At 42.4% G+C, this 27,286-nt stretch overlaps 1 protein-coding gene and 1 long non-coding RNA gene across 4 annotated transcripts; one reads left to right on the forward strand and one right to left on the reverse strand.

The window, feature by feature from the left end:
* Window positions 1–2,121: 2,121 nt before the first annotated feature.
* On the reverse strand, window positions 2,122–27,286 carry NR4A3 (nuclear receptor subfamily 4 group A member 3). Of its 2 annotated transcripts, none has more exons than XM_042868979.1 (7): window positions 27,233–27,286; window positions 24,398–25,284; window positions 22,400–22,529; window positions 21,279–21,451; window positions 15,957–16,156; window positions 14,448–14,626; window positions 2,122–5,145 (listed from the first exon to the last, which is right to left on the reverse strand). In XM_042868979.1, the coding sequence occupies exons 2-7, from the start codon at window positions 25,280–25,282 to the stop codon at window positions 4,883–4,885; spliced, it is 1,830 nt and encodes a 609-aa protein (XP_042724913.1). In that variant the 5' UTR covers window positions 25,283–25,284; window positions 27,233–27,286; the 3' UTR covers window positions 2,122–4,882. The 2 variants fall into 2 exon arrangements, with proteins under 2 accessions (XP_042724913.1, XP_042724914.1); XM_042868980.1 differs by lacking the exon at window positions 27,233–27,286 and adding an exon at window positions 25,406–26,911.
* LOC122178685 lies at window positions 16,879–22,329 on the forward strand. Of its 2 annotated transcripts, XR_006178421.1 has the most exons (4): window positions 16,879–17,888; window positions 19,249–19,485; window positions 19,951–20,091; window positions 21,209–22,329. It is a non-coding gene; the product is annotated as an uncharacterized LOC122178685 (long non-coding RNA). The 2 variants fall into 2 exon arrangements; XR_006178420.1 differs by lacking the exon at window positions 16,879–17,888 and having other exon boundaries at window positions 18,513–19,485.

Raw genomic sequence — 27,286 nt, forward strand, 5'->3', positions numbered from 1 at the left:
TCTGTAACCCAATGCAGCCAAAACATCCCATGTTGTGAATATAATGAAAGGGTGTCTTAAGAAAGAAAACAAAAGAAATAATGCTAAAAGTGTTTCCATAGAGTAAATGGGTTTCCTTAGCTCACATTTGACAAATTGCTGTATTTGGAATTCTCACAAATGTAGGTCAGGGGTACAGTTCTCAAATATATCATCAACTGTTAAGAGTTTGATTAATTGAGTCTACATTGATTCAATTACTGCATCAGTAGTTTGGCATTTTCAAAAGTTAATCTTTTTTATTCATTAGTAATTATTGTTTAATCCATATCTTGTAATATTCCTGATGATCAGCTCCATTCATTTAATAAAGAACAGCTAAATAGCTCTTTTCCAAATACTACCAAGCTTGCATCACATCTTCCAAACTTGGGATCGAGCAGGATTTTGAAGTCTGATGGATGACAGAGCACCACTCACGCACACAGCGCAGACAAGATCAAGTTGGAATACATGGACTGCTTTGAATTTTGTAGTGCTTTTGTTGTGTTTGTATAAAATTGCCTCAGGAAAGAAAAGGCAATCAGAATCAGAGCATTCGCTGGCCACTAGCTCAGCCAGCTGAGGTTTTCACTTGCAGCTCCGAGTGAAATGCTGCCTGCCCTTGGGCTTGGCGGTCTGTATAACACTCCTTTTCTCTTGAGTTTTCTTCTTTCTACTTTTTCTGTTTGGATGGAACTTCCCTGGGTGGTGCAAATTGGGGTAGCTACCAAGCAGGGTCCTGATCTCTGCTGCGGCCTCTAGGTGTTGCTATAATACAAATAATTAATCAAACAATGTTTCATGTATCCATAGAGGGAGTTGCCAATTTTTGTCAGACATGCTTAATTATATACAATCAAATCTCTTTCCTTTCTCTGTATCGTAACTGAAATTTGAGCTCTAAATATTGGACAAATAAACCTGAATGTGAGAAGAAACGGTAGGAAAACTGTAGAAAGAGATTTGGCTAGCCTCTAATTACATTCACTCATTTTGGGGTGCCCTGGGGCCTCCTGTCTGAGGATGGTCTCTGCTAGGTGAGGCTCCTGACTCAGCCCAGGCTCCCAAGGCATTGTGTCTCTTTGTGGGGACGCAGCCACTGACATGGTGATTTAGGAATACAAGCACATGAGGCGCACATAAGGATATGAGTGCAGGTGATCTAGATTGGGGCTGATATCTAGGGACACAATTTATGGTTCCCCCAGTAACTATAAATTGAAATACAGGCAAGCTACTGAGGGTATACTGAGGATAATACTGAGGGTTTGTCAGTAGATCCGCGTGTTTTACCTAGCAGGAGTATTATGCAAAACTCCTCGACGTACCAAGTAGGTATTTTAAGAACAGCGGTCTAATTTTTAAAATAAGCCATTAAAAAAAAGAAAAAAAGAAAAAGATTTGGAAGAGTTTGCACATCCCTTTGCTTTGCCGCATTTCCAAAGAACGATGTGCCAATCCTGCAGCCTACCACAGCTCATCACTTGGTGCCACCTCCAGCTGAGCAAGTCCTGCAGGAGACTGGCCGAGGGGCAGGTGCCTCTGAGAACTGCTTAGAAAATGGATTTATAGTTAAACAGTTTTGCCTATTGGGGGATAAGTCATCCCTCCTGCAAAGCAAGGGCAGGCGAAGGAGGAGAGCTGTCTGCCCACAGAAATTGCTGTGTGTGCCCACTGGGGCCTGGTTCTACCAGGGCAGGAGATGGGATCAGACCTCAGTCCACTTTCTAGCCAGACACACATGCTGTGGCCTCCCTCCCTTGGGGCTGTTTAATTGGGGCAAGTTAATTACAACTTTTTGCTGACATGGAGAAGTGCAGTGAGGAGAGGGAGGTCTCTACAACGGGGCCTCCATGACAGTCATGGATAGGAGCTTATTGAGGCTGGGTAACCAGGCACTGCAGGTCTCACTGTATTTATATGAAAGCTCTTTTAACCTAAGGACTAGCCATTAAACTGCCAGTGTTCTTAAGCATCCTTCACCAATCTTTCCACTCTTAAGACTCAAGTACACAATTTTTTAATGTTTTATAAATGATAAAAAATTCACATCAGATTTTAACAGAATTAAGCATACTTATTCAACACACATGGGGCCTCTGAAAAAAACGTTATTCAATTTAATAATTTTAATTTACATTGTATATGTACAAGAGCGTTTCTTTCAACCCACAGGTTAACACCACAAAAAGGAGAAAAAAAAAAGGAAAAAGAAGAAAGTACTGCAGTTAGCGGAGTGAAGAAACTCTTGAAACACTGTTGTCTGAAACAAAAGCAAGGCACTCTCCCTTAACACCTGATATATTCCTGAATTCTGCCTAGAAAAAGGCATGTTCACACTGAGAGAGCTGTGAGGAAGGTAGGAGATTTATTCTGCATTAATTCTTCTTTCACCATCGTGACCTGTCACTGGCTGCACTCTACGATGGGTCTGTGCACTGGAGTTGAAATGAAGGACGGTTCGGTAGGTGACGGGAATGGGAGAGTATCACAGTTAAGACTATCCATGGAAGACTAAAGCACACCAGCTACATGAAATCTCACATGGGGCTCTGGACCTGCTCCCTCCATTCACATCCCACTGAATAAATAAACCTCGCCCGACAAAAAGCAATGTCACTGTACTGTGCTGAAAACTCAGTGGAGGGGCCTGCTCACAAGGAGCGCCTGGGACCCCTTCGCTGATGCTCAGCGCCTGGCAGGCTCTGTCCCTAGGCAGAAGTGATTTCCCAAGGGACCTTGTGTCTGACACAAGGAGACAAAGGTAAACATACTTTCTGATTCGGCTTCTGTATGTTTTTGTATGCGCACATGTGTGTGATTGTGTGTATATATATATATATGTATATATATATATCTAGTATATACAAAAGCAAGTTCAGTCAAAATATATTTGTCTTGCTGGTCAGGCTTGTTACAGCAACCTACAAGAAACATTAGCTTCTCTGATATTTAATTATGCTATTATGTTTGCACATAAGCTTAAAAGTCAATACAAAAAGCAATACTTTTCCAAATATTATCTGCAGGTAAACCGGAAATATTAACTATAGTGATTAGAAGTCTGTTTCCCTATTGACACTACTATAAATCTTGATATAAGAATAATTTTTTCATAAAAGCACATCCAAACATAGTAAGTGATAAAATACCAGATTACTATTTGAAAACCATACAGTGACTCGATATCTGGGTTATCCTTTGCAGCAATTAGGCAATTCATTTGGCATCTGTTTGATTGTATAATTTAATTTCCATATAAACAGCATAGTTTAAAAAAAGACAAAAGCTAGAATGTTTAAAGCTAACAAAAGATACAGTGACATCAGGTTGACATTCAAAAATTTCCTTAGCAAAATGACCAACAAAATTTTGACTTAATACAGTGCATATAAAGTTTTTTTTTTAGAACTAAAATCTTTAAATATTATTTGAATTTAGCAAAACATGAGCAAGATTTTAATATCAAAGTGCTAAACAGTACTGCCTTAGAAGTCACTGCAAATGAACTGTAAAATAGCTCTGCTTGTGATCTGACAGATATTTTATATACAAATGGTTAATAAAAAGACACGCGCACGCTCACGCACACACACACAAATATAGGTATATACATATATATATATACACATTATATATATGTATATAGTTTTCCAACTGGTGTATCTGAGTCAGTGTGAACACCCCATTTCCTTATCGTGTGTAACAGGGCTCCTACGAGCTGGCAGTCATTGCAATAAATACAGGCAAAGCCAATACAATATACCATGCATACAAACGTTTATACAAATAAAGACACTATGCAACAAATTATTTCATATTAATATGGCATCAACAGTATAAACATACAAAAAGGAGTACGAACACGGAATGTTTAAACGCAGCTCACTATATCCTTCCTAGCACTTACATTCATACTATTTTACAAGACTTGCTTGTTCTTGAAACCCATCGTGCGTCTGTTTACTAACCAGGTACTTCTGTTAAAGTCTAAAGGCAAACTATCCCTGATGCTGACCCTGTGCGCTCCAGCCACTACTTACTTGCATTTCCTTGTCTAGGGAACAACTGAGCCGTGGTCGTTCCCGTGTCTCCCACAGACATTTGTCAGTAAGTCACGCTACACGGAGTCAAGTTTGGAAAACTCTGTCATGTAAGTTAGTGCACATCAGTTTCTCACTTGGTTTCTTCCTTTTATTTTCATATTAAAATAAATTAGTTAATAAACAAGACTTAGTAAGACAGCACTTTAAAAAATTGCACTTGAACATGGGAGCTAACAGCCATCGTCATTTTGCTATATTGGATTTATATGAAATGTTCAATTGAATGTACTTGGTTAAAAAAGTGAGATTTTTGTTTCGATTGTGCTGATGTATGTGCCCTTGATGCAGGAAGTATGCTAACGGTATCCTCACGAAACACATACTACCCTGGCAAACAACTATTTGCTGTTCTTGATTTCAAACACACATCTTCTACCACTGTATTCCTCATGTCCCATGAGGTGTTAAACAACAGGTTTGAAACAGTCGTGTTAACCTTTTACTGCTGCTGGGATAGCATTGTCCAAAAGTGCTATATTAGCCGTTTAAAAAACCCAAGTCACGCACACACACACACAAAAAAAATACTCAAAAAAAAAAAAAAAAAAAAAAAAAAAGGAAAAACAAAGAACACAACCCCAAAACAGTAAGCCAGTAAGTTTTAGGCCTCATGTTGTAAGGACAAAGCGCCAGAAAAGACCTCATTTTAGAGCTGGAGCTGCTTTTCTGTTAAGTGAGGGCAGAAATGTTAGCGGTAAGTCACGATCCGTTTGCCTGCTCTGGTGGGCATTTGCCTTTCAGGAGGGTGGCTGGACTCAGAAGGGCAAGGTGTCCAGAAACAGCCTGTCGATAATGGAAGGGGCTGGCACCAAGTCTTCCAGTTTCAGGTAAAAGATGCGCTGCAGTCCCAGTGTGCAGAGAGAACGCAAGTCAGCAAGAACACCCAGTACCTTAGGCTCTGCGGACTCGAGCGGCTGTCCTTTGTTTTGGCAACTGAAAGTTAAGTGATCTTTCAAACTGCTTGTGATCTTGTTGCATAGCTCTTCCACTTTCTTTGGTTCTTTTAAGCCATGTCGTTCTGCAAAGTGAGGGCACAAGAAAAGAAACACAAACATGTCAGCATCCCTACTTCAAGTGGAGAGGACTCATTTGCTTCAGCATAACTATGTGCTCTGGTAATCGAAGCAAAAGATGCTTCAAAAAGTGTATGATTTCTTTCAACAGTTCAGGTTATGCGATGTCAGTTAACCTTTTTGTCACACAAAATAAGAGATGATAAGCCCCTGTTTGTTTTTAGCTACTAAAATGGGTAACAGAGATGCTCAATCATGACTGAAATTCTAGTATAATGCGTCCGAGTATCCTGTGTATCTCATATAATTTCTGCGATAAGAGACAGAATTAACTGGGTGATTTTCCAGCAAAACTATCACAGGAGGTGTTTTGGAGATTTCTGTGCTTCCCCACCAGTTGTGAATGCTCAATAACTATGGCAACCATTATTTATTCAGTGAATTCAAGTGGCGATCGATATCCTTAGCCAGCTTCATCAGCGCCAGGCCCAGAATTCCACCAGGAATTTGCAAACACTCTTATAAGAAACTAAAAGCAACTCACCATCCTTTGTTATTTTGATCAGCTACTGCTTTTTAACTTATTCTTTTTTAAAAGGCTCAAAATAAAAACAGCCTGGAAGTTAACTATTTTGCTTTGAGTAAGCAGTGCCTAAAGTGAAAAGGCTGCTATGTTATCCATCACAGAAAAAATCTCAACATTCCTAAAAGCAAGGGAAGCCACGGCTTGTCCCCATTTGAATAGCTTTTTAAAATGCTGCAATGCTGCTAAGTACATCCCCAGTTCTTTAAGCTTAGGTGTAATGAATCAGATTTGTCATTCATTCTAAGCTGGCTCTTTATTAGTACGAGAGAGATAATTTCATGCTGTTTGCTATCAAATTTTAGTGGATGAATTAATTTAACATTTCAGAAGAAGGATCTCAAATAATTTTGTGGCCTTTTGATTTTTCCTTTGACTTGGAAATTCACGGATAAGTAAAAAGCGGCTTCACAACAAAGTGCTCTCCACTTACATGCAAAACAGCATTAGACTGAATAGAGTAGTCTAAGATAACACAGATTAAATTAATTTTAGTCAACGGATGGAAAAAGCAGTGATGGTATAGGATGAGCAGTGAGGGATCGTGGCATTTCTTCTGATGCATCTGAAGCTGTCTGCCTGCCCCATTTCTCTCCCCCACCCCGGCAGCCACGGGCTGTGTTGTGCCAATTGCCCCAAGTCCTGCTCCTTTCTCTTTACTCCAGGAGGAGGTGGCAGTAGATACTTTCTCTGTCCACCCCCTGATGAACGCTGGAAAGAGCACAGTCTTCTTTACTTCCAGAAGCAGGCACAGCAGAGCCTTGCCCTGACATGTGTGTATAAACTACTTATGCCTCCCCTCGCTGACGTTTTTGGCCAAATGCTCTTGACAAACCAATAAAACAGATGGAATTCAATGAAGGCAGTCAGAAATGGAAAGGTCTGATTTTCCAGTGATTTTCACTCCTTCTACACTGTTTCAACATTACTGAGTTACGCAGAGCTATCTCCTGAAAAATACTAGTTTGGGATCAGAACCAGGAGGCACGTGCATACATCTCTGGCCAGAAGGTGAAGCAATGAAGTACCATCAACATGCTCTGCTGCTTCAGAGCAATGCTCATCCAAGCAGCAGCATCTGCTTCAGACGTCTTTTTCACCTTGGAGGAGTTAAAAAACTTGGGTATCCTAAGTGCTTTGTTTACATTAAAACATGAGGAGTCAATGAATATTTAAAGCCTTTCCAGTAAATGTTGAGTAGTGTAATTATGTAAACCTTAACTACACAGGTCACTAGGAGTAAATACTTAGCCAGATTCTGCCATTAAAAATCTTGGGGGATAAATATTTTATACAAATTTAAAAAGCTGTAGGTTGTTGTTGGTTTGATGTTTTTTTTATACTTCTAGCCCACTGAGAATCTGCAGGACATGAAGTCAATCCTGTGGTCTTTGAAAAGTTTCCATCTTTTAATCGGTTCTGATGTTGTTTCCTGGCTATGTAAGTGAAGATATCTTTATAGATCTGCAGAGCTGAAATACTACAACTCTGACTTCAGAATAGCAAAGCACATTTTCAAACCAGTGCCTCAGTAGATGTGTATGTTGCCACAGAGTATGGAAAATGATCTCTGGCTTTTGAGCATACAGCAATGTTGTTAACATTTCAAGTAAGAACTAGACAGTCTTTGTCTTACACGGACAAGTTCAAAAGGTTTCACGAACAAATCATGTCTTTGACGTCTAGCCATGAAGCATGCCAATGCAAAATACAGTATGTGCATAGACTGTAATATTAGCAGACTTACTTTAAATAACAAAATCAAGGAAATGCAGGAGTAAGGCATGCTACAACCTCGATCTGCTCTTTGGTCCTACAACATGAAAGCAGTCTCCAACAAACAAGATTGTCTTCCCCTGCACAAATTGCCCACGTGAGTGTTTGATGTTTGCTCTGTCTCTACAGATGTCATTTCTGACAACTGGAACTGCTTCAGTGATAGAAGGGGTTTGCAGACTCCAATCCTTAAGGCATCCCTTCAGGGCCCATAAAGTCAAAGCCATCTGCTTGGAAGCATCTCTGCTAAAAATGGGCACTTTGCCCTAGCATTGCCATTGCAAGCTGGTCATTACCTCTCTCAGGTAGACTTGAGGAGCCTTGGGTCTAAGTCACATCAAAGATTTAAGTTTAATAGTTAGGGTTCAAATAACAGGAAACAAGTTTTCTTGCCTTTTCCACACAGCCAGTGACTTTAGGGGAAAGAAAGACCCGCAGTCTTTCTTATTTAACCTGCAGGTAGCAAAATGAGGCACCTGTGGTAAGTAGGTACCCTGTCTCTGCAATCAGTGGTCTCCTAATCATTTGTGGTATTCCACAGAATGTTCTTATCCACACATGACTGAGAAGGTCAAGATTTATCCCAAGAAAGACAGCTAGTCAAAACCAATAGATTTTCTCTAACCGATCGAGAAGGTGTGTAAATATTATTGTATTCAGACTTTCTTATAGGGACAATTAAAAAGGCATGGATAAAGTGAATATAGGATTTCTCAGGCTCGTGGTTTAGGATACCATTGATTTTTGCAAGAAAAACGGTGATTTATGGCAAGGATGCTCTCCATAAGCCTGTCAAAATGATTCATTGGAAGTCTTGCCTTTAAAGCTCTGCAAACTTAGCAGCTCATTCTGGCAAAGTGAACACGGGAAGTTTCTTACACCTTTCTCCTTTTCCCACACACGATTTCCGGGAATCTTGATGTGATTCTGTCCTATAATTATGCTGATCAGCAAAAACTTCTTAAGAAGAGAGTCAAAGAGTAGGAAAAGCTGTCACCAGCTGTGCCAGTCCTTTCCCTGGTCTGTGTCTTAGGGCAGATGACATCAGGGCTAGGCAGATTTGGTTCCACCTTTATGAAAAACACCCTCAAAAAGTACAAGTGTTTTGAAGATCTTGAGTAGCTGAGAGACCCTTAGGCTCTGCGCTCTGTGTCAGGGCAGGTCAGTTTTAGCTTTAATTAATTCTGAAATGTCAGAAACAGTCCTGTCAGAAATGCAGCAGATTAATGGTACAGACTTAAAATAGGCCTCTTGATTGTCTCGGTTTCAATACAATTATCTGATTTTCTCTTCCCCCTTCACAATCCTCTTCCCCTTCTCTAACTCAAAGAAACACCAGGCTCTGTTGCCTACAGCTTTCTGATTGCCTTACACATGCTTGGCTGCACGGCAAAGCAGCAACTTGATGGACCCAGGAGCATCCTTTCCCATTGCAGCCTGGCCACATGCACCCTGCCTAACTTTTTCACAAAGGTCCCAGGCTGCGGACACAGACTTCCAAGCTCCTTCTACCATCAGTGCAAAGACAAATGTATTGGAAGATGGTTTGGAATTGAGGTGGGTGAACCACCTTTAAGAGGTGATCTGTATTCTTCCGGGCAAAGAACCTAAAGTTAGGTGAGCTGAATGATCAGAGAGGACACCACAGTATGCTCCCTTCTTTAGGAAAACCACAACTTAACACAGGCCACCAGGAGCTTCCAGGAGGAAAGAGTTCTTGCCTCATCAAAGGAGTGGGAGAGGAGAAGGAGGAGTGAGTGCTTCACATCAGATGCTGACAGTATTTCCCTCGTCAAAGTGGAGAGGGGAAGGCAGACAATGCAATCTGGAGGGTTTTTTTTTATCAGCGGCTCTCCTACACTCCTCCAGTCTGCCACCTGCTCCTATATAGACTCAGCACACGAAGCAGCCACTCCAGAGAATCCTGGCAATGGGACTGAGGGTATCTGCTGCTGAAGAGGAGGTGAGCCTCTCCTCCCGTGGAAAGTCAGACAGATCCATATACAGAAGGGAACTGCAGCAGCCAGACCCTTTTTGGCCAGCCCAGAGTCAATACTATTTCTTGGTAAAAACTCTGTTTGTAAACTGCAAGGGAGAGCTCAGCAGCAGGAAGACAAATATAAACTCACCATTAATTGAAACCTCACAATATTCTTCAGTGTTGTAGTGCCAGTCTAACAAAGCAGGAAGAGCGTGAATAAGCCTAGTATATACAGTGGCTCTGAACTGGTCTGTAAAATACTTAAATTAAAACATATGCCAAAAGAGCTTGGCTAAATTAGGGTGAGAATGCTCTGTGCTCAGAGCATCCCACTGAGAGTGTCAAGTGGGCAAAACAATAATATTTGGATGTGGATAGAGAAAGGAAGAGACAGAAAGGAAAGAGAAACAAGAATAGAGAGAAAGAAAACACAAGCAGTTTTAGAGAGAGCACAAATATGAGACTAAGAGTGAGCCCTTCAGATGATCTTCACTGTAATCTCAATCCTTCTATTTTGACATTGGCAGAAGAGCATTATTAGTGACCATTCAGGAAGCTAAGGGGGTATGTTAAACAATAGTCCAAGCTCATATCTGGTCTGTTCTGCTGATCTTCACCATCAACACAGTGTAAGACTTAGAGAAAGTCCAGCATGAAATGGTTGTACGGAAGCACTTGTGATCTGTACAACCTACTAAACTAACGGAAGTCATCATCATGAAACTAAGGACAGAGCCTTTCCTTCCATGTTGGGACTGTTCTTTAGCTCATTCTATCCTACATCCCAACAGAACAAGTGACCCAAAAGAACAGGACAGAACGCATTTTTTGCTTTCAGGGAGATGTGGGGTGAGTGTCTTCTAATTACTTTTTTTCTGGTTGATGCTCAGAGCACTGCTGATGTGCTCTGGAGGAAGTTGTGTCCGAGCCTTCTTAACCAACTGAGGGAAGTAAAAAAGGAGAAGAGAGACAGAGAGAGGAAGATCCTAAAGGAGTACCTTAAAGAAAAAAAAATATGCTGTGACGTTAGGGAATTTTAACTGTTTACAAGCCACTCACAATAAACCAAATGTCATTGGTTTCATTCCAGGGCTCTTTCGAGCTAATCTCCTGTCTGAAAATTCAGCAGGACTCTGACATGGTTCTTTTATTTCTATGGGACTCACTGGAAATTCCCAGGAAACATCAAATAAACAGGAAAAGCACAAATATATGGATCTGCGAATGGATGCAAATTTACAAAATCTTTTCCTGTTTATCTTATGCTATGCATACCACCAGCTTTACTCAAACTAAGCAGAGAATTAGTGAATACTGTGATATTCAATAGGTCCCCTGCTGCTCTAATCAAGATTACTGAACAGCATAAATGTTCGTATATGCCGATAACCATGCATCATGTACTGTGACCTGCAGCTGCAGTTGAGATAGTTATAGGGCTTTGGAACTACCATGATTTTACTGAGGAGCTGATTTGGTATCCCCAAATGAGAGATCAGCCCTCAGCACCTTGGGACATTGGGAACAACGGATGTTTTTTACTCCCCAACACAATGAGTTACATTTATTCCCTTTTCCTTCACTGGGAGAGAGATGTTTGTTGTTCCCGCCACCCTCACAGAACAGCAAACTATGAAAGCAAGCAGTGGCTTCTCTTACTTTCCTCCTTCACTGATACTTTCAATGACTACAAGAGGTTTTGTTTCCTAAGAGCGTGTCCTTGTTTGGTCTATGGAGAGCACTCATGAAATCAAGCTGTACAGGTCATCATTGTCAGGAGCATATTCTGTACTAGGAGCGACAATTCTTAGATTTGCTGCTACCTAAGGTGCTGTACAGTATTTAAACCAGATGTAACTGTTACACATCATTTTCTCTTTTTTTTTTTTGGCTGAGCATTCAAGCCACGAAAAATTGACAAACGTAAAACAAGAACGGGACCAACTTGTGTGATAATGAAGAAAATGTTGTTCAAGCCAACGTTTTGTTGTGCAGCACTTCTATTAAAAGCAAACAACTAAATTCACAAAACTGCAAATGGCCTCAACACAAAAGACAGTGACACTCAGTAGTTGGATATCCTGTCTTCCTGTAAAAAGGTCATTCTCTCTTGCTCTAACTCACAGGTAGGATTTGAACCACGGTTTACTACCTTCTGCCTCCAGAAGTTCAGTACAGGAAAGAAGTGTCTTCTCTGTAGGATAAAAAATGGCACTAAAACATCCACCTGAATCTAAGCCAAGACTCAAAAAAGTCACTTAAAATGTTCAACAGATACCTGATTTCCAAAATTTATCTTCCTTGCTCTTCCTTTTTGGTAGGACTATCTGAAAAGCAGCATCTGACTTGTCAAACTCAAAATGTCAAGAGAAGACAAGGATGCCATTTCTCATGGGCAAATCTCAAGGCTTCCCTGATTAAGAACATTACAAATATATAACTGCTGCGAAATTTTCAAAAGAACCACCAGCTCAGTATTTAGTGATTGGCCATAGCTACCTGATTTCCATTTTCATTTTCCATTTCTTAATATTCATCTTTATTTAGAGTACCATCCATTTTCAGGTGGCCAAATTTCTGACTGAGTCCCTAAATGCCCTTAGAGATCTTAAACCTGTGAATATAAATCACTAGACACAGGAGCCTCGATCTAATTTAGATTGCATGGAGTGCTACTCTCTTCTGAGAGCAAATCAGCAGAGATATTCTGGCATTGTGACATAAAAGAATAAACAGAAATCATGAAAACATGAATTTTAAGCACTACCTCATACAGAGTAGAAAATCACAGAATCACAGAATCATAGGGGTTGGAAAGGACATCTGGATCATCTGGTCCAAGCCCCCGCTAAAGCAGGATCCCTACAGTAGGGTGCACAGGAAATCAAGTAAAAAAGTTTCAAATACAGAAAACCTTAAAGCTGTTAGGGACAGAAATGCTCTCCTTCTAAAGGCATTCTATTTGTTTAGAAACTTTGAGAAGAACAGTATAAGACAGCAAACTCCTGAAAGGGCTGTTAGCAATGAAAGGAAGGATTGTGGGGCTTTATCAATGAAAAAATATTTCTATTAAATAGTGTATGGTGATCTGAGCCAGCCACTCTTTAAAGACAACCAAATGGTGTCTGACTCAACAAAAAGCAGGTTGTGGCTTTGTAAGGAGAAAAAACTTTTCATCCTATAGAACAGCCTTATCTATAGTCAGACTGATTGTTTGCAGGAACTCCTCTTTATCTACTTATATCCTCTCAGTCTCCAGTAAGGTAATCAAGAACAAGCTCCATAATCTTTGTCTACCTAAAAAGATATATCAAATATATCAGATATTATCTAAATCAGTGACAAGCACTGTACATATGTGAGCATATGTGTCTGTGTGTACATATATGTGGAGAGGGATAGTAACCGTCTTTGATTTACAGATCCGTAAATACGCACACATATACTATTTGTATGTGGGTATGTACATACACACACATGTATTTATAATACATATATGTAAGTACTTATGCTTTTGTGTGATCTCTGAATAAGGAAGTCAAAAATAAGTTGGGAACATTCTTTATGAGTTTAACATATCATTCATTTTGATTTTTTTTTTTCACGTGGAACAAAGCAATCCCAAATTATTCTGGACTTAAGAATTTTATCAAAGAAAGCAGAATCTGGACCTTAACATATCCTTTCTAAACAGCAGAAAAAAATCTAATGTAAGTTCATTAAAACCTTAGAACATTTCTAGCAATAAGCAAAGCGTTTGGGCTACAACAAATATAAGCGAACCCCTCTCTCAAACAAGAGGGAAGCGTACCACCTAAATTCTGAAGCCAAAAATTTAGCCCTACAAATGTCAGTGGGAATTGGCCAATGTACATTTGCCACTGAGCATTTTATGTCAGTGTTTCCCATGCATCCACTCATCCAAAGAAAGACTGCAGCTGATTTAGTTGAGGCTACCACCTGCAAACTGGTAGTTGCCTAAATGCAAGAGGAAATCAATATCCACCCCATCAGAGCTCCTAGCATCCCCAGGAAGACTCAGTTTGAGGCACACTGAGGTGCTGGCCCATGCTGTCATCACACCTCCAGCACCTTTCCGCTAGCACCTTTTCTGAAACGAGAGTCAGGCTTCCAGCTGCTCTGATGAGCTCCTGTGGCTCATCAGACACTCTCACCCCTAGCACTCCTTACCCCTCCTGCCTCTCCAGCTGTACCCCCTAAATTATCAAAAGCCCACAGTATGCAGTGCGTGCTTCAAGTGGCTTTGTTGGTCAGGGATGAGAAAGTGATACTTCATAACATCATACTCCTCTGTTTTGTACTTCCTACCCAGATTTGGCAGGTTCTTTAGTTTCCGGCTATTCACCCCACCAGGCAGAAGGGGAGATAAGGTCACGTACCTTGGCACACCCAAAAGCTTTTGTAAAGCTGCAGAAGAGATCTCTTCTCTAACTTTTCTCCAATTTTTCTCTTTCAACAAATCATAGAATATAGAATACCTACCATACCATACACAGAACACAGAATGCCTACATAGAATACCACCCAAAAGCAGCACTCTTTCAGGCACCGTGCTATACTAGCCATCTAGCTTCTAGCCCTCAAGCCACCCTCATGTTAGTATTTCCATGCAGAACACTTTCCTCTGGTAATTTGTTGCTTTCTAGGAATCCAGCAAGGATTTCAAAAGATTTTTGTAGGAGCTACTCAGTTTGCCTGGAAGCAATTTGATTTTTAGAGACAATTCCAAGAAAACAATGAAAACAAGAAGAAATAGACAGTCAGATTACAGTTTAATAGATGTATCTGATGGTCTAATGTTACAGTCTACAATTTCATAGAGGTCATTACGACACTTAAAAATTGCAATTACTTTATCCAGAATATTGCTAAGTTAACTGAAATTGCTTGAATCTACACTAAGTAAAGCACGAGTCTGAAGCATTATATAACAAAGGAGCACTTACCTGTTATCATAGTTAGAGCTGATAAACTTGCTAAGGCTGGGATATCAAGGTTAAGGCTCTTTAAGTTTAAGGAAAAGTCTTTAATAGAGTCGAGCCACTCCCCAAATCCACGAAGGCACTGAAGTCTATGAAGCACAAGTCCATTGCAGAATACAAACTTATCCTCAGCAGTATCAGACCTCAAATAAAAATAATTGAAAAAATTAGAGACGCATCTTCAACTTTACAGCAAAATGCATAACCAGGATTGAAGTGTCTGTCATTTAAAATCCAAGGCACATTATCCTGAGACATATGTGGGCATTCACGTTTGACAATATGCTTCTCCCTTGGGGCAAAAGTACAACAAACAAGCTTCTATGATTGCTTACTTTGTAGAGATATAAGCCTGAGGTTAGCTGTAGCATGTGGCGTAGACTGTCTAATTAGTTAAGATTTTGGTCCTGCCCAAAGGCATAAACAGAGAAGACATTTTACATTAAATACTGTATGTTTGAATCGCAGTAATACTACGTGTGTGCATTTTGAAATGCAAAACTAATGAAAGCTGAGGAGAGATGGGGTTCTGCAACTCTCAGCACTTACTTGGTTTGACCTGCATTTTTCATATTGTAAAAATTAATACAGAAAAAAACAATGGAAAACACATGCAATAATGCACAACATAACAGACTCTTTTATGTGAGAACCTATCGCAAGAGTGATGTTATTGCCAGGATCTCTCTCCTCCCACCCCCCATTGCCAGTATCCCTGTTAAGAGCTACATGCAAAGGTCATTTTCGACCTACAGAAGCAAGGCATAATTCAAATCACCGGTGTGGAATTTCTCCAGTCCCTGAAAGTGTCTTTGGTGAAATATCTTAACTGGTGCCAGGCTGACAGACAGCACCTCGTTCTGCTGGGTGACTTGGTATTAAGGAAAAAAATAATTTGAGCAAGATTTTAAAGCTCCTTTGTCCCTTTCAACAACAGACTACAGAGATGCGCGTGTGTGAAAAAAAGAAAGGAAAAAAAAAGGAGAAGCTTCTATACTAAAAATGCTTTTATATAGTTTATGCTGATGAGTATGAAGCAAAATTGTTCAAACTGTACCCAAGGATCAATTTTGATTTCTACGGAAGAAGAGGATGTGGTGTATCAAATAAAAAGAAGCGCATTAGTGAGAAATATGCTCCCTTTTAAAATCACTGCCTTATCTTTTGTGCAGCATAAAACAAATTATGCATCATCTCTTGTGGATGCAGACATTGTTGATGTTTTCTGTCATCATTTTGTTTGTTTGTTTGTTTTTTGCAATTGACAGCATTCCATTGTATATATTTATTTTATATTATATATATATATATTGTATATATATATTATATTATATATATTATATATATATTTATATTATATATTTATATATTTATATATTTATATATTTATATGTATCGCTATATTTGATCCTAAGAATGTGCACATGGGTGATTTTTCACATCAGCTGAAGAGGAAATGAAAGAAATAGTTACCTGATGGAGAGTCTTAGTACAAACAGCTCCAAAAAAGCTGATTCTATGAGTAATGTCTGATCTTCTTTTGGGAGGTCAGTAAATCCTGGAATTTTTTCTGCCCAGCCTCTGGATATGTCAATGGAGGCAGTCAGAAGATTATAGAACTGTTGTACATGTTCTGCATCTGTGCCTGCAGCAGCCTGGTCGGTGGAACAGTACTGAAAGAAAAACCACAGAAAGCAGCATTACAACACGACATGCATTTCAGGGCATCCTGAGGAGCATATGGTGCTACCTGCCTAACAATGCTTCCTTCTGCAGCAACGCTGACACAAGCATCCAAGGCACACTGAGCAGGTCTCCATCTATCTACCTGCTCAGCTACCTGGAGGCATTTTGCTATTCAGATGTATATTGCAAAGACATTTCCACAATTAGAGAAATTGTTTGAAATTTGTAAGTAATATGCAATATTTATTACATTTTGCAAGTAGCTCCATGCTATTAGCAAACAGAAACAGCAATCTGGTGGGGAGGATAATTTCAACCACAATAAAGGAGGAACACCATTTAGCTTACTGCAATTAAACATTTTTCCCATTGATGAATTTGTCTCAGTACGTCCAAAATGCAGATTTCTTCCCCAGCTTCTCAAATTGCATTTTATCAGACAGTGATAGAGACACGCAAGATAAATCATCTTTTATCTGACACGTGCAGCATGGCTTCATTTGAATATAGAACTGGTTGAAAGTAAACCAGCTGCCCCGTATCACCTCTTATCCTATACAGAGAAGCATTTCAGGCTCAGGAGAACCTATTATCCCACTGATTCGGCCATAACTTTTCCAAACAACCGCCTGACAGCCCCAGCTTGCAGCACTTCCCTGCGACCCTCCGGCAGCTCCCTCCCTGCTCTCTCTCACTTCCTCAGCACTGGATCCCTGTCCCTCCCGGGGCACTGTTCTTTTCAAGAGAAAAAGTAATAGGAGCTTTGGTGGCTTAGTCTGATTCTGTGCTTGGAAGGTAACAGCAACCCGCCATCAGGCATCGTGTGGGGTATTTCTGGGAGGGACTTCTTATGAGCCTGAGACTCAGCCAGGGAAAGGATGGGGTGATCTTCATTAGTGCACGCCTGTTGGAAGCTACTTTCCACACACAGTTATACCTGAGCCCATCAGCCTGAAGGTACTCCTAGCAGCTCAAGTCAGAGGGGAAGAAGAAGGACCCACATCTCCTCTCCACTGAGCACGATGGGAGCCTGGAAGGATCTTACTACAGGCATACCCCTTTGGCTGCATGTATCACCCAATTAACTCTCTGTGCAGGGCAGAAAGGGGGAACAGCAAGCAGATCCTCTTGGGTAGGCGTCCTGTTCCCTGCCTGCCCTAGTTGGAGCTGTTTGCTGTTGGTAGGACAGAGTTTCACAGTCAAATTGATTGTTGAACCACAGCAAAGACATGAGAAGTCCTAGAAATCTCTGGCTACATCTGGGCTGTCAGTGCTCACATGGAGACAAATTCTGCCATAGCCACTCTGAAGGAGGACAGAGTTGCAAGAGGGAGGATGAAATATCCAGAAGATGGGAAAATATCCAGAAGAGTAGAAAATTTGTACACTGCAAGAGGCTCATCTCTTCTTTCTATGAAAGAACCTGATGAGGAAGCTCAAGCAGTGCAAAACACTACTCCTGGCACTGAACTGCAGCACAATGCACTGGGGAACAGTTTGTGGCTGGAAAAAGATGGTATGTAGAGATCTTGCAGCCCCTAGTAATGAAGCTAAGATAGTGAATGTGAGGTGGTGGTCTTGTCCACTGTGTGGTCTTCAGCTCCTCAAACTCTAGAAGATCTGCCCTGTTGTGCAGGAGCTGATGTGACTCCTTTTATATGAGAAAACAGCAAATGTGGGCTGATGGAAATTCCTGCCTTGCCTACAGGTAGTGTTAAGGTAAGACACATTCTTGATCCTCTGATCAATGAAAAAGGGGGGAAAAGAAAAAAGATACTACCCTAAATTCACCCAAAATATAACACATTGCAAGTTGGTGTAATGATGTCAGGTATTAACTTCTCAATAATTATAAAGCATTCCTTCAGCAAAAGTAAGACAAAGTTTTAATATTGTCCAACTAAGCTGAATGCTGCATTATGTCACATAACTGAATGCTGCAGTACTGTATACCCCACGTGGGCCACTTAATTAAATTGAATGCACCAAATAAATAAACAAATAAATAAATAAAAATTAACCTGCATATGTTATTATAGTTCAGCCCTTGAGAGCATTTTTAGAAGAAAGGTAAAAACTATAAGGAATTACGTAGTTTTGAACTGCTATAATATGTCACTGCTTGCTACACAGAGTTAGCACTTACAGAGAATAGCTGAAATAAAATGCTATTTACTTCCAGCAGTCTTCATGAGTGTATAAGAAGGCATAAAAAAATGTATGCTTCAGTTTTTTACACAAAAAACTTTTTTCTTCTTTTCCCTCATGATTATTTCACTGAGGAGAATCATAGAATGGGTTGGGTTGGAAGGGACCTTAAAGATTATCCATTTCCAACCCTCCTGCCACAGGGATATCCCAAAAAGGGATAGCTCTGCCCTACACAGCGCTTGCTGCCCTGCTAGGAATTAAACGACACCGACTGGCTCAAGGGAGAGATGCGTGCACAGCAAGCAACACTGATTTATAAGGTATATCTAAAAGGCTGATAGCTTGGTAGCATGATCCAGCCCGACCCCTTGCCTACTTTTATCGGACCTCCATGGACTGCTGGAGCTACAAAAGTCTAACAATGATGGTGTTGCATATTTACCATATGATAGCTAGAAGCTAGGCTTGTTTCTCCATGCATCCACGTACCCTTCCTGTGTCAGAAGCACCAACATTTGCTACATATTTTAGTTAGGGATTGGGGTGGGATCATTGGCTGAATGCCCCACCAAAAAATAAACATCTCCATTTAAGTCGGTGGCTGCTTTGCCTGAAGAAGGACGGCAAGGTACAGGGTCTGCTTCTCATCTCACTTACTGAGAAGTCTAAACCCATGGAATTGTACCAGTGAAACAGGTGTGAGACCTGACCACGGCCCTTGGCCTTTAAAAAGTTCATAAACCAAATTCTGTTCCTAGCAATTGCTTTTTGAAACCAAGTACCTAAATATACCATTGCTGTGGGCTGGTAAGTTAAAACCAGTGCTGAAATGAGAAGTAGCCATGTTCTCAACAGAACTGGTTCCACTGTGTTTTGCTTTAAAACATATGGATTATGCAATTTAATTTTGTTTTTTTTTTTGATGTAGATGGTTGCATTTGTTTGGAGGGAAGAAGCGCACGTTCCTCTCCGAAACTCTTATCTGTATTTTTGCAACAGTCAAGACGTTGCAAACATCTTGCAAACATGAAGACCATGCTAAACATTAAGGTCGTGACTATGGAAGTGTTAGGACTGACTCCAAGCCAGGCTTTCAGATCCACCCATTTGTGGTGCACGGCAGGGTCACGGCCGAGCAGAGCGTGCCGCAAGCCCGTCCTTACAGGTACAGCGTCCTTCACATTAGTTTTGAGTGTTACAGTGGGATTCCAGCATGTTTCTGTTAGTTAATGTCAGTGTCTACTCAGCAGTCTTTCCTGATTTCCCTTAACTTTTTAAAGAAATATAAGTTTCACGGAAAGCATGTGAATCTATTGCTTTCATTTAGCTTATTTTTTGTATTTTCAGTACTGCCGAGCATAACAGATTAGTATATATTTTAATGTTAAGAAAAACGTAGGTATTAGCGTGTCCTAACAACCATACATAATCTTTTAGCTACCGAAACTAAATTAATCTGATGTCAATCCTATGCGTTCTGTAACGACCACCAGGATTGTTCAGCAGTGAGACCTTTCCACTTGAACAGCAATAGCTGTCACAGGATAAAGAAGAAAGTCACATTAAAAAAAAGTCAGAGTTTTCATTTAATTATTATTATTTATAATGCAAAATAATGTTGCTTCTATAGGTAAATACGTGAGATTGGATAATGCTCTCGCGGACTGAGCTGTCATGCTCATTTAATGCTATGGAACCCAGCAGAGTCCTGTCTGAAAGCACAGCTGGACGTGGACCTCGGTGTTTGCAGAACGACCCCGAGACTCCCTGGGTAAGTTAAAATACATGTAAACATGGGCAATGCATTCTCCCTCAAAGGCTGTCAGGCACTAAACAACTCGTTCATAAAAACAATTTGTAAAACTGCTGGACTGTATACGTACTGACTAGCTTGAAGAAAAGAAGTTACAGCATACCTATAATTGCTAAATTATATATGTAGTATATTTTAAAAGTATACATTAAAATATATTAAAAAGTAATTACATATATAAGCATATTCTAAGCTAGAAGAATACATTTTTATATAATTACAACAGAACACATTTTAGCATTAAATATTACTTAGCAACAAGTGATAAATGGACAATGTGAATATTGTCTGAGTACAGCTGTATTTTTCAGTCTGAGATTTAATCATATTTCATTAAGTGGAAGGAATTTGAATCTTGTTTTTCTGTAGCTATATTTTTTTTCTTTTCATGTATTCAGCCTTCCTAAGAATGCATTTTACAAGCTGCTTCTACACTATATTTTAATAACTACAGAGCAGTTTTATAAGCTTTCAAAATATACCTTATCAATATTTAAATGGTGCCCACTACACATTAAGGAACTAGGGTAAGAAAATAAATAATATGTGGTGAAGCTTTGCTGATACAATCTTTTAGAATTTTGATTTAGAGGTTTGTTTCCTGAATGTGAATTTCACTTAAGAAATATTCCTGCTGGGACATCCAAAGCTGGGCTCTGTAATCTTTGAAATAATGGCAAATTTCCTATGATTTCAACGTAAACGGAGCTATCCATTGCGTGTTATTTCACACAACACTCATAGCTGCACGCTATCAAAGTTCCGTTAGATTTTAGCATGAATAACTTGAAAATTAAGATACCAGACACACGGATAGTCCTGACTTTGGGAGATTAATCAGTTGCATTGTAATCACAGCCTTTTGCAAGACAACCAGTCTACTTATCCACATAATTTGCTTTGACTCTCTCAAATATACATGGTAGATAACCTTGAATATAAGACCCTCACACTGAACAGCTGCCAACCGAGTGCCGGCACACCTCTTTCCCCACCATTACCCACCCACCCAAAAGGCACGGCCGGCTGGCCAACTTCTACTCTCACCCCAATTTCACATTTCTTTTCATTTCAGCCAACCAGCTAGGAATGCAGCTCATGAGTCATTTCCATGCAGAAAACAAACAAAGAAAAGCGAGACATACTCGTGAATAGTCGAGCTCCCTGGGCGTGGAGTCGGTTAAAGCTCGTACGAGGGCGTTCATCATGCTGATGGGAGGAGAAGGCGGGGAGGGCTGCGAAGGTTCCTGCTGCAGGGGGCTCTTTGGTTTGGAAGGCAGCCGACCTCTTCTCCCTTTCAGGCTGTCCGTGCGGACAACTGCATAGAAAAGAAGCGTGTCGGTGGTAAGGACACGGTAAAACGACAGAGCAGCATGAGCACCTGCTTCCCCTGCGATGGCCAGCCCAGCAAAAATAAGAGCATTCTCCAATTTCAGCACACTGTTGATGCCTTTGATGGCAAAGAAACACAAACGGTACCAAAACTGATTTCAACTATGACCGTAAGCAGCAGAATAACTGCTTCCTTGGAGCCCAGCTGTGTTTCTAGTGCTCATGCTTTGTTTGCAGCACACCTGTGTACCCCTATATGCACACATACAGCCCTACTGCTGAATGAAAACACAGTTTGAAACACAAACGTCACCTGCTATATGGCAGGGCTGTTCTTTCACAGTAACTTTAGCTTTCTCAAAGCAGTCAAAAAATATGGTCACACTATATAGGCTGTATTTCCCATGTCAGTATTTGCAATAGGACTGCTCACACAGTATTACTCACATACTTAAATATTTGCAGAACAGGGACTAATGAGTTGATCCAGTTTCCATTTAAATTAATTGCAAATTTACAATCAGCTCATGGCCACGAGACAAGATCCTATGCAAAAAGGCACCCAAGACAACAAAACACTGATGCTACAAGATAACGTGCGGAAGCCAACTGCATTAACGAATGGCATTCAGAGTTCATAAAGGACACATTTTGGCCAGAGTCAAATTATCCCCTTGTGACCTTGCAATCCTTGAACTCTGGGCTCCCAGAAAGTCTAAACATGTTAAACCCACTCAACTGGGCAACAGGAAAAAAAATAATCAATGATGTGTTGTTGTACAGATGCACGAATTGGAGGGGCAGCTAGGAAGCTAATTTCCAAGTCCGTAGTAAAGACATCTACGTCCACACACACACACACACACACACACACACACGTGCTCGTTCAACATAACGCTCCAGCATTTGGGATAATAATAGCAGTAGCCCTCACCTTCTTTCACCATGCCGACGCTGAGACACTTCTGAAAGCGGCAGTACTGACATCTGTTACGGCGTCTCTTGTCCACCGGACAGTTCTTGTTTGCCAGACAAACATATTTTGCATTTTTCTGAACCGTCCTCTGAGAAAAGGCAACAGAAAAACAGCGAACCGAGAGTTTTGTGAACAACTTGGAACCTGACAACATGTATTTTAATTACAACGTGAAAAGCGACAGTGCAATTCATATAATTAGATAAAATTAATTTCCTAACACACTAGCCTGCAGGAAAAACAATTTTATTAGTGTTAGCTACTGACAATGAAAATCATCGAGGATTGTTCTGAAGCAAGTCTCCGGAGACAGGCAACTTTGAATGATAAAATCATATCTGAAATTACCAGGTCATCGCATCTACCTTTGGGGATTAGATTATCTCCGCTTTTAATATCCCTTTGGGAACAATTTTCTACTTGGTTCATTCCCTTGATTATTGCTGACCTTATTAAAATAAAACCAAAACGATCTGCGATGTATTTCTCCTGCTATCGCTATTGTTAGGCGAATGCCACAACAACTGGTTTGGTTGCCATTAAGATCAGCAGGGAGAAAAGTAAAAATAGCAGAACTCCTCCAAATATGTTCAGTTAAATATTCTGGGAAAGCCGACCTGACTTTTGGGAAGAAATGGACCGAGTTATACTGTAGCCATATATGTAATTAACGCTTAAAATGGCTTACATATAACTATATATAAACTATACCGTGCGTTAAAAATTTGTAAAAACCTGGTGAGCCTTGAAAAAAATGTAATAGAAGTTGTCACAAAAAATATATATATATTATTATAATATGTTAGGATATTTATATATTGTTTTCGTACTTAAAGTCAAAGACAGCTTAGCACCGAAAGATATTAATAGGAAAGGCATCAGAAGAGGATCAAATTCATCAGTTCAGTTTGGTATTAAATCTTTCACTGCAATTAAATTATCGGGGAAATGCTATTTTAACATTGTTCTTTCTCGAGGAGCAGCTGCAATGGAATAAATACAAGGGACACAGCAAATGCTGCTCATTACACTTGAGAACTGAGAAAAGAAGAGTGCAGGACAAACTGTGGATCCTGCCCCCAACGAGGGACATGCTATAGATTTCCACGGGGGCAGGGTCAGGCCCTCAGGAGCTGCCATTTCCAGGTTATCTGTGCTCCATTTTATAATTATTTTTAAATAACAAACGAGTTGCAGGGGAGATGTGTATTTTACCTCGTTGCCAAAGGATTATTACCAAGTAATAGTAGCAGTTATATGCACAATAACAACAGCGTAACGAGGTGAGCCCTCCCCTCCAACTACTTTGGGACTATTTTTGTTCCCATCGTAGTTAGGATATCTTTGGCAGAACAGGGGCACAACTCCTATCTGTGCTGAAAGAAATAGACTGAATCGGCCCCAAATTTCATAGACTCATAGAATTACAGAATGGTTTGGGTTGGAAGGGACCTCAAAGGCCCCCCAGCCCCACCCCTGCTATGGGCAGGGCATCTCCACACCAGCTCAGGCTGCCCAGAGCCCCATCCAACCTGGCCTTGAATTTATCAACTTTTTAAAGTCTACTGCTCAAAACCACTCCCCAAAAAGTCTACCCCAACTGCTTCGCTGGTGCCATTTCTAAAAGCAAAACAAAACAAAACCTGAACTAAATTTGCTGAAATTATGAAGTGCCAGAATCTAAAAGCAGAAGGAATTTCAGTCTTAAAAATGTCAGCACATGATTTCGTCTGCCTCAAAGTGGATTACTGCTGTCAGCAGTGCTTCAGAGCTACAGTGCTGGGACACCTGAACCAAGAGCAGCACTGAGGCAGTGACCAAACACAACATTGCCTGAGGTTTCCTCCTCGTGCCGGTGCTGCTCTGGCCTTCTGAGCCACTTCTACAACTACCAATGATGGGTGCGGAGCTTGGAGCCCAGGGGCGGCAGGCAGGGAGGGGAGCAGGGTGTCTCACCTTGAAGAAGCCCTTGCAGCCCTCGCAGGTCCGCACGCCGTAGTGCTGGCAGGCAGCGTTGTCCCCGCAGACGGCGCACGTGCCCTCCCCAGACGAGGAACTCCTGCTGGGCGGAGAGGGCAGCCCGCCACCACCACCACCGCTGGCCTCGCCCATGAGGCCAGAGGCGGCCGCGTTGAGGCCGAGCGGTGAGAAGGCTAAGGTGGCCGGCCGCTTGGCCAAGGGCAGCCCGTAGGAGTGGCTCTCCATGGGCGCCTGGCCGGCTGGCGATCTGTCGGAGCCCAGCGGCAAGCTCAGGGAGGCCGGGTCGTAGCACATGTGGGGGCCCGCCGGCGGTGTGTGGGGAGGAGAGTGCTTGAAGTGGAAGAGGGGGAAGCGCGGAGGCGCAGTCTTCATGGGGGCGGCCTCCATCAGGTGGCCGGGGGGCAGGCAGGTCTGTGTGGGAGGCAGCGGGGGCTCGTCCCACAGGCTCTGGTGCGGGGGGAAGCCGGGCGTGGTGGGTGTGGAGGGAGGCGACTGCTTGAAGTACATAGAGGTGCTGGGCATGCTCTCGTCCACCGAGGGGGGCAGCGAGGGCTGGTAGGTGGAGAGCCGGGCATCTTCCATCTTGATGAGGGGCCTCTGGCCGGAGGAGGCGGATTGCATTTGGTAGAGGCAGGAAGGCTTGAGCTCGTAGCTGCCGGAGTAACCCTCCATGAAGGTGCTGAAGCTGGGGAGGGAGGTGGTGGCAGTGGCGGTGATCTCGGTGCCGCTCAGCTCCATGCTCAGCTTGCCATAGTCCGGGTTCATGATCTCCGAGCTGTACTCCGAGCCATACGCGTAGGTCTGAGCTGCATAACTCGAACCAGGCGGCGAAGGGCTATACTGCGCTTGCACACAGGGCATATCTGCAGGGGCAAAGGAGGATGTTACAGCCAGCCCCGCGGCCCACAGCCCCATTCACTACCTCCTTCCCGACAACGAGCTGCCCGCATTTCCCAGAGCTCTGTCGGAGCCTCCCGCTCTCACCTGGAGGTGAGAAGTATAAATCAGCCCCGAGCCGCTGCCCTTCAGCAAGAAACGTGCATTGGGGGTCGGGTATTGGGGAGCAACTCCAATCTATAGCGGTGTCAGTGGGAGAAGGATCCATCTCGGGCTGCCCCAGATCCGCTGCTCCATATCCATAGGTGTCAATGAGAATTAGATAAGCAGAACGGGAACGGTTTATGGTGCTAAATCTATCCCCGTATGCGTCAGAACGTGCCATAAAATCTTCATGAAGGGTAAACTAGATTACCAAATGCATAATATTAAAACCAATATTTATTACGAAAGGAACACCATTGGCAGCGGGTGTCAGAGCTCAAACGTATCCCTGAATTTGCAAAAATGGAAGAGAAAAAAGGATGGGGTATTTCTGTTTTCAGAAGATAACAGAATTGGTTTTATCCATCAGCCATAAAAGTTAACATGGCTCACTGGGAGCTGGGATGCTTTCAGCAAGGCAGTGCACGGCTGCAAAGACTTCATCCTTTTCCATTTCCCACTGATGCACTGTCTCCTTTGTTGCTGGCAGGAAATCGTGGCCACAGCCCACATGAGGTTTACCTGACCGCCGGCTGCTGCCCCACGTCTGCAAACCAAACCCAAAGCACACAGCATGCCCAGGGTGTGCAGCCGGGGGGTACAGTGCACCCATCTGTGCCGTTTCCCCAGTGAAGGGGAAGAGGAACGTGGGAAAATGTCCATCAAAATTAAGTTCATTTCCTCTTAATTGTGGCAATTTGTGTTTTGTAAGCAGCTGATAAATAACTCCTGTTAAAACACAAAGCTGCACTGAAAATAATGGGGTTTGCATTAGGATTTTAAGAACGCCCTTTGCTAATGATGTTTAGACACCCACTTGCGCGTGCCATGCGAGAACCCAACCAAAAGGTGCCAAACAAACTCGTAGCTCTGCTGTGCAGGTAAATGGAAACTGAACACCAGATCTCACTGTACCATCACATAGCGTTCCCATCTTTCTTCTCTTTGAGTAAACATTAAGAAGTGACAGAAAAAAAAACAAAAACAAAACACCAAAAGCATAAAACAGCGCCGTTTTCTAAAATTACTGCTTAGAAAACAGGCAGCAGGACAGCGCTCTCCCAAGCCTCGCCTCCCAGCCCTGCCTATCTCCCACCATTCCTTTTCTTCCTATGGATATCTGCGCCCGTGCCAAGTCCCGCTTCTATCACCGGTTCGGCTCGAAGAGTAAATACAAAGGGCGAGCAATGCCTTGCCCGCACCTCCGCACCGCACTGGGGCCGCGCCGAACCCGGCGTGAACCCGGTGGGGGTAAAAGGGCTTTTAGCAGCTCCCGGCAGGCACAGAGGCTGATGGAAGGCACTGGTGTGGGTGGGGGGTGTTTCTGGGCACGCCAGAGTAACGGCCTGCGTTCTGCTCAGAGCAGACTAAGAAAGCCCAAGTCTAAAATAAGTCTGACCTGGGGACAGCAAAACAGACCCTACACAAAGGTCCGCTGCGGCCACGCGGCTCCTCCTACCCCGCTGCCGCCAGCGCCTCCGCCTCGCTGACCCCAACCCAACCCTTCCTCTCGGGGCACCAACACAAACGACCTCGCGGCTGTCCCTCCTTCCCCGACGCTATCACTAAAAGCCCCCACGCCGCAACGCGCGGTACGTGCCGTGCCACCGAGCAGCCGAGCGGGAGATCGGGGCTGGAGCTCTCGCCGCCACGACCGCCGCTTTCCCATCCCGCCACCCCGCGAAGCTCCGCAGGTCCCACCCGTTCCCCGCCCGCCCCCCGTGGCTCGGGGCGGCCTCGCACCTCCGTCCCCTCTCCCCCCCGGCTCACCTGGCGGGTACCTTGCGCGCTGAATGGTGGGGCTGGCGGGGCGGGCGGCGGCGG

The sequence above is a fragment of the Lagopus leucura genome, unplaced genomic scaffold, assembly GCF_019238085.1.
Source record: "Lagopus leucura isolate 7727_CA_CO unplaced genomic scaffold, USGS_WTPT01 Super-Scaffold_100002, whole genome shotgun sequence".
In the NCBI taxonomy this organism is placed as follows: Eukaryota; Metazoa; Chordata; class Aves; order Galliformes; family Phasianidae; genus Lagopus; species Lagopus leucura.

What these genes read in the sequence shown, in the direction of transcription:
- NR4A3 (XM_042868980.1), bottom strand. Translation starts at nt 25,643, where the DNA reads ATGGCACGTTCTGACGCATACGGGGATAGATTTAGCACCATAAACCGT. An exon ending in GCTGCAAGGGCTTCTTCAAG is followed by an intron (nt 22,530 to 24,397) that starts GTGAGACACCCT and finishes GCCTTTTCTCAG; the next exon opens with AGGACGGTTCAGAAAAATGC. An exon ending in CGTCGGCATGGTGAAAGAAG is followed by an intron (nt 21,452 to 22,399) that starts GTGAGGGCTACT and finishes TTTTCTATGCAG; the next exon opens with TTGTCCGCACGGACAGCCTG.